Source organism: Merops nubicus, unplaced genomic scaffold, assembly GCF_000691845.1.
Source record: "Merops nubicus isolate BGI_N331 unplaced genomic scaffold, ASM69184v1 scaffold31514, whole genome shotgun sequence".
In the NCBI taxonomy this organism is placed as follows: Eukaryota; Metazoa; Chordata; class Aves; order Coraciiformes; family Meropidae; genus Merops; species Merops nubicus.
In genome coordinates, this window is record NW_008606760.1 from 1 (window position 1) to 10,903 (window position 10,903).

At 36.2% G+C, this 10,903-nt stretch overlaps 1 protein-coding gene across 1 annotated transcript in view; it reads right to left on the reverse strand.

The window, feature by feature from the left end:
- Nucleotides 1–4,646: 4,646 nt before the first annotated feature.
- The window catches only part of LOC103772430 (ubiquitin carboxyl-terminal hydrolase 15-like), a gene marked incomplete at both ends in the record, with an annotated part of 23,312 nt that continues 17,055 nt past the window's right edge, over nucleotides 4,647–10,903 (reverse strand). Inside the window, one exon of the mRNA XM_008939761.1 lies at nucleotides 4,647–4,730. Within this exon, the coding sequence (XP_008938009.1) occupies nucleotides 4,647–4,730 (84 nt within the window). The remainder of the gene's footprint in view (nucleotides 4,731–10,903) is intronic.

Below are 10,903 nucleotides of genomic sequence, written 5' to 3' on the forward strand. Positions count from 1 at the left end.
CTGCCCTGACCCCAAACCATGGCAAGGGGTAATAAACAGACTGAATATAATTTTCCTGGGGATTTTCACTGCCTTTCTCTGCAGCCCTCCCACTTCACAAACTGCCATCTTAGGAGGGACACTAGAAAACTAGGAAATGCAGTTGGTGTCCTTTGGCTACTTGCATCCATGTGAAAAATTTCCTTAAATTATCCGAGTAACAGCATCATAATTTAATTCAAGATAATTGTAATACAGGTAGTTCCCTAGAGTTGGTTTGCTCTAAGGGACGAACTGTCAGTTTACTTCTCAAAATGGAAAGCCATTCCTGAGCTCTTTCATCTTCTCTATTGGTCCACAGAAATCTACTTGAGGGATTTAAAGAATATGGTTACCACACTCATCCCATGAGTCAACTCTGTTCATCAGTTTTTCTTTTAGGGTTCTGTGGTATTTTATCAAAACATATGCAGCAAAATACAGTGCCTACTATGTGCAGGAAACTAGATGTCTCTTTACAGTTTTATCCGTCTACAAATGTTCATTTTTTCTGGAAGCATTATTTTTATTTAAAGTACATTGTTCCTCTGCTTTTCATGCCTTTGACACAGGCAAAAAAATAAAGTATTACTAACAGTCAGTAATAAATGGCTAACCATGAAAAGCAGGTAAAGATGCAAGGCAAGTCCACCCAAATTTCATTGAAACGGAAACGCCCTAGAAAAAGTAATTTGTGATAGCATGTCCCCAGCCTCTATCTGCTTTTCCTGCAAAATCCTGAGAAAGCTGCCTACAATGAGGGAACAATGCATACAAAAGCAGAAGGGTAGTATTGGAAAGGGGCAGTCAAGTAAGGGCAAAAATAAAAAGGAAACACTGATGGCTCTTAGAAGAAACTGCTGCTCAGAAAAATAAGGTGAGACTTTAAAAAATGAAACCATCTTCAGATCCTTAAACAGTCAGAGTTCTTGAAGAAGTGAAAATGGTAAAGGAATGTTTCTAAATGACATTTTATTATCTGTAATCTGTAAATTTTTTAATTGCATGTGCCATATTTGAGATGACTTACATGTATTGTCCGTACCCTGCCTTTAAACCTCAGACCAGCTTTCAGATGCTGATCAACTCAGAACACTCATTGTGTAGTTAGAGTTCTGGGAAACGTGGATTTGAAATCGAGAAGTTTGGAAAAACATCACAAGCTTTGGAAAGGACACAATTTGACACTGGAGTGCCACATACCAAAACTGGGTGCTACAAAACGAATTTGAGTTGCAAGAATGAGCCCAGAAAATTTAAAGTTTGGAACACTTATTGAGCTCTGTAATATTTCAACCACTTCGATGCACTGCCAATGTGTATTTGTGACCAGCCACTTTAACAAACCTGTAACTGGGTTCTATCAATTTTTAGAGATGCCTGAAGCAGCAGGAAAGGCCCACGTCACTGTACAAAGACTACTATTCTTTGTTATTGTTCATGATCATTGTCTGGAGAGCAAACAATAACACTACCATCTATTGAAATAAATTTTAAGAAAAAAACCCAAAACCTTCTCCATGTTTGCCAGTGTCAGATGGAACATGAAGAAACTTTTTCTTCAGGTGATGTAGTTAACATTTGCACCTCTTGAAATAAGCAAATGGAAATATACCAAGCATGTGAACAAAGCTGCCAGCTTCAGGAGCCTCAAACAATGGTTACAAATAAGGAAAACAACTTTTCACTTGATTCCCCAAACAAAAATCCCTGTTCAAGTGTTTTTAAACCCCTCCCCACATCACTTATAAAATATGCTATATGAAATCTATTGCTTTGTAACAGCAATAAACAAACTCCATTAAGACCTAAATGATTCACCCCTCCCTGCTCTTCTGAATCCACTAACACATATTATACTAATCCTCCTATGTTATTCTTTCAACAAGTTCACCTGTAAAGGCACAGGAATATCAGTGAGCAATTATTTGGAATCCTCCACTCCATCCAATGCAACTCACATTTATAGAAATAAAGGCTTAAGACCTGATAAAATTAGCACAAGGTATTTCTACTATCTAACATATGAGTAACTCAACACACAGTGAGACGTGTACCAATTTGAAGCTTACTATTACCTGGAACACCTCTTGGATGAGACACGTATTACAGACTTGTGCACCATATAAAGAAACATTGGTGGGTTTTGTACTCTATAGTCAAGCTACAATAACTGCAAAACCAGGCTTGCAACACCTAGCATTTATGACTACTGCTACAGACAGCCTGTTGTTTGCTTTTTCTGCCCTACATATCAGCTTTGTCAGTTAAAATTATTTTAAAAACAAACATTGGCATTTCTTTTAGAGTTAGTGTCTCGTGCATATGTAGGTACCAATGAATCCCAGAAAGCCACAAATGTGTAATTTTGCAATTGTACTAGAGACAGTGTGTGATATAAGAGACAATAAGGCAGAAATATAAAAATAAATTCCAGACAAAGCTGACATTAAGCAGTTACTTAGGAAAGCAGTGAGAAAAAGATAGGAAGAAACTGATCTTAACCCAGAATGATGTAATACAATTAAATACAGAGATACATTCTATGATTCTATATCTTTCCATTTACATTTTGAAGCCAAAAATTCTTAATGCAACAGTATGCTCTTTATAGTGTATTAATGGATATAACTTTTCTATCACTGAACTAGTTGATCTTGAACGTGTATTCTGACAGAAATGTTGCCAAAGATTACCCTATATTACATATTGTAGCAAATTAAAAGAAATACTTTTTTAAATCACAAATTTAACTCATCTTAATTGGATTATTGCATTTTAAGGAAAAACATATACTTCTGCACTGAGTATCTGCCTTACATAACATCCAGATATACAGTGTTCTGAGTTAAAAGAGAAAAATGGTTCGTTTTTCATATTGCTATAAAGAACATATGCCTACTACCTGATTTACAAATGTTTAAGTTAAGGCACTTCAAAGGATCAATTCCTTATCAAATCTGAATTTTATAGCACTTCCTTTTAGACATATTTCTGTTGAAATATGCTCAAATTTAAAAAAAAAACCAAACAACACAACAACAACAAAACAAAAAAACCCCAAACAAACAAAAAAACAAACCACAAACCGAAACAAAACCAACGAAACAAAACAAACAAAAAAAAACAATCCAAGAATTTTGCTTTAGGTTTCTAAAAGCTGGCATTTGGGCTCCAATATGAACCAAGAAATAAAAATAAGATCAGCTAAAGCAAGTGAAGAAACTATCTTTAAAAGCTGAAGAGCTGGCAACAGGTTTCATAAGGGCTTCCTAAAAATAACTACATCATCACTAGGGAGAAGCTAACATTAAAAAAAAAAAAAGGAGGGGGGGAACAAAAAAGAAAGAAGAAAGCCTTGCTGGATTGATTTAAAATGGTGGCTCCCTAGGAAAAAGTAACTGTTAAGCTTGGTTTAGGCATTACAACTTTCTTTTGCATAAGCAATGGGGGAAGGAGAGATTAGTTCTCAGCTGGAGGCTCAGCTCTGATCAAATAATTTTTCACACAATCACAGGTACAATATACTTTTTATTTACTACACTTTCACACAGAGTACAACAGGCTGCAGTTAAATACATGGATTTCAGCTGCTGAATGGTGAGACTTGGGGCTACTCACAATTGGTAGAAGCACAAGTGACATTTTAGGAAAAATCACTTCTGATAAATGCAGTATTTAACTGGAAGATATTGTATAAGAAATTTAATGTTTATGTCACTTTTTTAATATTTAACATCTTCACGTTTGATCACAAAATGTATGTTTGGAAAACCAGTTTAAATTTGAATGAATTGTAAGAATAAGCCTCTTCCATTTCCCCCAGCTTGCATTAAAGATGAGTGCTCTCTGGTTTCAAGCATTTGAAAGATCCTCCATTATCTGTTCAAGTGAAATAATTCCATGTTTTTCTATATTCACCAACTTTTTTACAGTTGTGTACAACAAGAGATTACACACAAAGTTGGCCACTTTGAATATGAAAGCTCTTCTTTTAGAGTTTCATAGCATTCTTTATTAAACGTCTGATTGGGAATATAAAGGAGCAACCCCTTAAAAGTGAGAAGCTTCCTTTATTAAGCTTCTGCTCATTGTGGTATTCAAGCACACCTATCAGACTGATCTCTCAAATCTTCTGGCACTAAGCCACAGAAGTTTAGTTGCTGATGATTGATCAATGGCTATAATCACTATGACAATTATAGCTAAACCAATTATATGCTGCTACAATGCCTTAGCATCAATAAATAAGGGAATACCTGACCACCATAAATGTAAGCAGTTCACAGTTTTTTTTGTTTGTCCATCTAACTCGAGGCAGAACAATAAAAAACCAATCAATGTATTTTTAGCATGATAAACTCTAAATGAAGTCTTGATATGTTTTTTTTCTTACAATTCTCAACCTTCTTTTTAGTGTCTGTTCTACTAAGGATTAAGAGCTACCAAACATCATTAGCTCCGTTTCATTTCCTGATGTCTGCTCTATGAGATAGTGACCAGTGACAATTCACAATACAAATATTGCAAAACAAATCAAAATCCTTAGGCTAAAAGATATAAAACATCAAAATTTATGTCACACTGGGGTGATTAAATTAAATAATGTTTTAAGATATATTGCTTACTTTCTGTTGTTCATGTTGTTATAATTATTTGATAGAGATGGAGAGATCTTTGGTAAAGTTGAAAAATTTGATGCACCTGGGGACCTTTAAAAATATAAAAATGATAAATTAGATAAAAATGCTGAGATATTAAAACCTATGAAATAAAGCTAACAAATGAACAATGCATATAAACAAGCATAGGAAAGAATTATTTCTTTTTAAAGTGGGCAGATCATTAAAAATACCCAGGACACGCAGCCCTTGGACTCCATCTTTTAAAACCTGAGTTGTTTCACTTTAAACTTTTGTATCACATTGAAGAAATGTAGCTACTAAAACCAAAAATCAAACAAAAAATCACCGGCCACTGTGCTAAAAAAAAAAAAATTGTTTTCCGTTTACAGTATGACTATAGATGTTCTCATGTTCTAAAACCTAGAATGTAAATTTTCCAACATGAAAATTTCATGAATTTTTCATTTAACCATAAGCAGCTGTTGAGACAAGATACACAACCAATTAAAATACATACTTCAAGGCTATTTTAAGAGCAGCATGAAACCATTTAATTACAATTGTCCTATTAATAGCATAAAAAATCCAGGATATTATGCACAACACTAAACCTTTAAAAACACTTTTTTCCCCCCCCAATAACTTTATCGCTCATCCACATTGTTTAAGACTATTTTTAATTACAGGAATATTGATTAAACTTTTAATCACAAATACTCTCTGAAACTAACAATTAAACACAACATACAACTGCAGTGTATTTTTCTTCTCTGATAAAATCTCACAGATAACCATGGAAAAGACTCTAAATATTCAGAGGAATTTATGCACATTCATGTTTTTGTGGGCCCTCTGCAGCCTCAACTGCTTTGCAAAATGCTCAAGCCATCACTGGAAAGTTTTGAAATACATACCACAATATTACAAGAAGAAACTCTGCATGCCTATTTTTTTTTTTTTTTTACACACCTTTCAAGACCTAAACACTGCAAGGAGATAAACATTTTACACAAGGAATTTTCCTGAGTATATTTTCACAGTTATTTTTGACTTTTTATTAACAGAAAACTTTAGCAAAAGAAAAGTCACATCACCATGTGAAGAAAATGATTTAATTTTTAAAGTATTCTGACCAACATTCATAGAGCTTCTCTATAGATTTATCAACCTAAATCCCCTTCTTTGAACATGATCTTCAAAGAACTAAAATACACAGTGTCCAGAAGCAAGGTATAAAGTTGTAGTTTAACCCTACTCAAATTCAACACAAAAGTTATGCGCCCTCATACATGTAATTATTTTAGAAGAGGCTATTTGAACTGAGTAATTTTGAACTGAAATTGAAATTTAAAAAAAAAAAAATTGAAGCTTTTGTATTAATTTAAGCCAAACTGAGATGCATTACACTTTTAAATTTAAAAACTCAACGTAAAACTGCAGTCTAAAAAATAAAAAGAAACCAGAACAAGCTACACAAGTAACAGACTGGTTTCCACCAAAAACTAAAAATAAGTTAATTTATTTCTTAGAGAAGATGACAATCAGTAGTTTTACTCTTTGATAGTATTTGCTACAAATATAAAGTGATTATAACAGGTAAACCAGTAACATATGTCTACGACTCTGAGGCACGTGGCCTTTCTGTTTGCTTAGGGTTGCTTACAGTGCTAAATCCCATGTGCAGCTCAGAACAAAATTCATTTACAACTCTTACCAGTTTTAATATGTTTCAATATTTGAGGGAAAACTTTGTAACAATATCAGCAAAAATTCCCCCCAGCAAGTGCTAATGCTGAATGTTCTACCATACTTCAGTTCTGCCTTTAAAACTGTACAAGAATAATGACCAGGAAGTATCTACCTGTAAAACAACTACAATGACTTAGGAATATTCTACGACAGAATGAGAACACAAACGTGCAACACAAGCTCAATTATGTTTTAAATGCAAGGTTCTAGAGAAAAAGTATATACCCTTCTAGTAGTACATTAACTTTAGCATGTATTAATATCACTGTGGTGTTAAAACACCACAGAAAAATGTCCGAAGATTACTAGTTTAACAAAAATAACCACTTTTAAGCTCCGGCTGTCAAACCCCAATAACCGGTTAAACGGCCTTGTTTCTCAAATACAGCAGAGTAAACCCAATTCTCAACATAGCTCAAAGAACAGCAGGAACTATGTAACTTTGAAAGGTAAGAAATAAACCCCATAAAAGTATTTATTATAGTTGAGCATTTTAGCAGCCCAGTAAAACACAGGTTAAAAAATCCAACACTTTATTGTAGTCCTATGCCAAACCAGATGGGAACTCACAGTGGCCACTGGCTTCCCTGCATCCATCATTAACTCTGTGGTTAAACTGCTCTGTACTTTAAATCCCACAGTGATCCACATTAGAGACATAAATACAGATATCAACAAAACCAAATGCAACCACAGCAACTCTTTTCCTCCAATAATTTGTGGGCATTTGCTATAGATTGTCTGGATCAGGATTAAAAAAACCCCAACAAACAACCAACAGACAAGGGTTCTTTGGACAACTGGCAGAAGCCTAACATTCAGATGCTCTAGTCCTTACAGAGGACTTTAACTGTTATGATACTTGCTGGTGGGACAAAACAGTAGGGCACAAGCTTGTGCTTTTAAGTCTCCTCTCCAGGAAGGTTCTGGAGTACACTGATGACAAACTCCTGACACAGGTGATCGAGGAGCCAACAAGGAGAGGTGCTTGCCAGGATCCTATACTTACAAGCCAGAAGGAACTACTTGGGAATGTGAAGGTGGGGCGGGGCCTTGGCTGCAATGACCAAAAGATTGTGAAATTCAGGGTCCTGAAAGAAAGCAGGGTAGAAAACAGTAACAAAACCCTGGACTTCTAAAAAGCAACTTCAGCCTTTTCAGGGATCTGCTTGGAAGACTCCCATGGGATACAGCCCTGGAGACAAGAGGGGCCCAAGAGAGCTAGTTGACACACAAGGTCAAGATCAGTCCATCACGACAAGTAGAAAACAAGGCAAAGGAAGCAGGAAGCCTGCATGGATGAACAAGGAGATCCTGACCCAACTCAGACATGAAGAGAAAGCATCTGAGTGAAACCAGGAGCCAATAACCCAGGAAAAACAGAGATACTGTGCAGCAATGCAGGGATGAAGTCAGGAAAGCCAAAGCTACCTGGTGTTAAATCTGGCAAGCGATGTGAAGGGCAACAAGAAAGATTCCACAAGTAAAAAAGCAGCAAAAGGAAGACAAAGGAAAACATGGGCCGCAGAATAGCTGTGCAGTCTCCATCCCTGGGTATACTCAAAATGTGTCTGGACATGGCCCTGGGCAGTCTGCTCCAGCTGCCCCTGCTTTGAGTAGTGGGACTAGATGAGAATAATTTCAGAGGTCCTTCCATCCTCAAGGGCTCCGATTCGGTGAAGGTGGGGTTATAATCATGCTAACATAAAATTTAGAATTTTAAGGCAAGCTTTAGTATGCTTAACCTACTTCAGTTTAGACTATTCTCTTCTTAAAAAAGCCATCCAATTCAGTTAATCATACTTCTTTGGGGAGTGTGTGCACAAAACTGATATTTTAACATTAGGCAATAAAAAAAAGTTAATACTCGAAGCATTTGTTATGCCCACAGACATATATTGATAGATTAAAAATTCTTAGTTTTTTACCATTTAAAAAGCATATTTGAAGAACATGATGGATCAATGGATTTGATACTTATTTCTCAATTTGTATATTTAATACTTGTTTAAGTATTCTAAGAAAACAGGAAACAATACTTCTCTAGAATTAGAAGGAAATACGTTTCTAGTTAACAGCTTTTTTGTATATTTCTCTAACTTGCTGTTATATTTGCACAAAAACAAGTGTAATAAAACAACTTCTTAATAGAAATCTAATAGAAACCTCGTCCTGGCTATTCATTTGGTAATTTGTGCAACTTCAAAACCTAAGCTGCTTCCTTGTCTAAAGTGTTATAATCACAGACTGGATGAAAGTTTTTAATTGTTCTACAGTTCTTCCTGAGCACAAATAATTTTACTTTGTAGTACAGTTGCTTAAGTTACTTGAACAACAAGCTTAGATTTGTTTAATATCTTAGTTTAAAACAACATCTTTATGATAATAAACCACTGAAATAAAGTTGGTTCGCTGGTTGTTTTTTCTGCCTGTTGAATAATCTCCCACAGAAGGATACACACATGGAAAAAAAAAGTCTGCAAACAGATCACAAGTCTTCATTCAAAGACCGAGGTCAGCAGCAACTAAGCTACCAAAGCAACTCAGATCTCATTTCTGGATGAGTTTGTCACATGTATGACATTGAGGAGATAATTATTCACAGGAAATTTAGTATATCAAAATTTTCTGCAAAACTGCCCACTAATGCTAATGTCTATTTTGGAAGCAGATGGTAGTAAAGACATTCCAGAAGAAGTCACTACGAGCTCCCCAGAAGAAATTTCACAGAAGCCAAGCTTCCCGAGGAAGAAACATTCCAGTACCTGGTATAAACAGCTGATACAAACAGAACCTATCAGAGAACCAAAAATCTGGCTATTCCTAAGCCTGACTGACCCTGTACACATTTTAAGAATGTACATGACATCCAGATAAAAAAACAACACACAAACATTTCAAGCAGCATTAAAATATGAGACAAAAGCAGGTATCTTTAAACGTCTGTAAGGTTTTTACATCAAAATGCTGCAATTACTTCCAAAATCAGTAAATTAGAGGTTAGAAGAACAGTTAATACACAAAAAAGAAATCTTAACACTGACAAGCTTGGACATAGAGCTGAAATTTAGAGTTGTACAACATGGTCTCTGCTGCTATATGAAAAGGATCTCAAACTTAAAATAATTTCTTCCTAGTTGCTTCAGAAGATGACATTTATAATGATAATTGATCTTCTCACCTGTATCAATTCATTATACTTTTAAGAGAAACAGAATTCTCATTTTCAAAAGCATTCCTTCCTATACTGAGCTGAGGTCCCAATCTGGCAACTTTGAAAGTAAGTGTGCTCTTTTCTTGCAGTAGAAGAAATATGCTCACACCTTTGACAGTTTTGATTTTTTTTATGAGAAACATGATAATGTTCCACACTTGCACTAGGAAGAATGAAAAATTGCCACAAGAAGCAATCCATATGAAGATTGCTGTTACGTTTCCGCTAACAAGAAAGTAGCAGGGAAAATGTGCAGAACATCTTAATATCTCTCATTTTCAACTGTCACAACACAGGCTGTGCTGTCATTCAGACAGACTGTGACAAGCTGAATAAACAGGTAAGACAGGAACCTCGTGAAGTTCGACCAAAGAAAATGAAAAGGCCAGCACCTGGGGGGAATAACCCCAGGCACCAGTATACACCAGGGGGCAGGCAATCAGATGGAAAGAAGCTTGGTAGAGAAGCACCTGGAGTCCTGCTGAACAAAAAACTGCCCACAAGCCAGCAATGCATCCTTGGACCAACAACCTTGTGGGCTCCACTGGGAAGTGCACTACCAGCAGGTGAAAGCTTCCCCTCCAGTCAACACTGGGGAGATGCCCCTGGAGTGCTGGGTTCACTTCTGTACTCCCCAGTACCAGAGAGACAGGGATACACTGGAGCAAGTCCAGTGAGAGGCCACAAATGGGATCAAGGGATTACAACAGCATCTAATCCATGTGGAGAGGGTGAGAGAGATGGGATTGTCCAGCCTAGAGAAGTCCCCAGAGTGATCTTATTCATGTGTATAAATACTCAATGAGAGGGAATGAAGAAGATGGAGCAAGACCCTTCTCAGTGGTGCCCACGGAACAAAGAAGAGGCAATGGGCACAAACCAAAGCACAGGCAATTCTACTGAAATATAAGAAATTTGGTTTCATAGCGAGAGTTATTGAACGGTGGAATAGGTTTTCTGGGGAGGCTGTGAAGCCTCCATCCTTGGAGATGCTCAAAACCTGACTGGACACAGTCCCAAGCAACTTGCTATAGGTGACCCTTCTTTGAACATGTGGGTTGGACTGGACAATCTCCATAGATGCTTTCCAACCTCAACTATTCTGTGATACTGTGAAAAGCTTGGCTGATGTTCTGAAATCATCCTGCTCTTTTCACAGATTATAGATCTTTCATACTTTCCAATATTCTGTATTTTTGCCCTTTCTAAATATGGCATTTTATTCCCTGGCCTCAAAATTTTGTCTTTACAACATGTACTCTTCTAAAACAACCACTACAAAGAGGTAGTCTCAGCA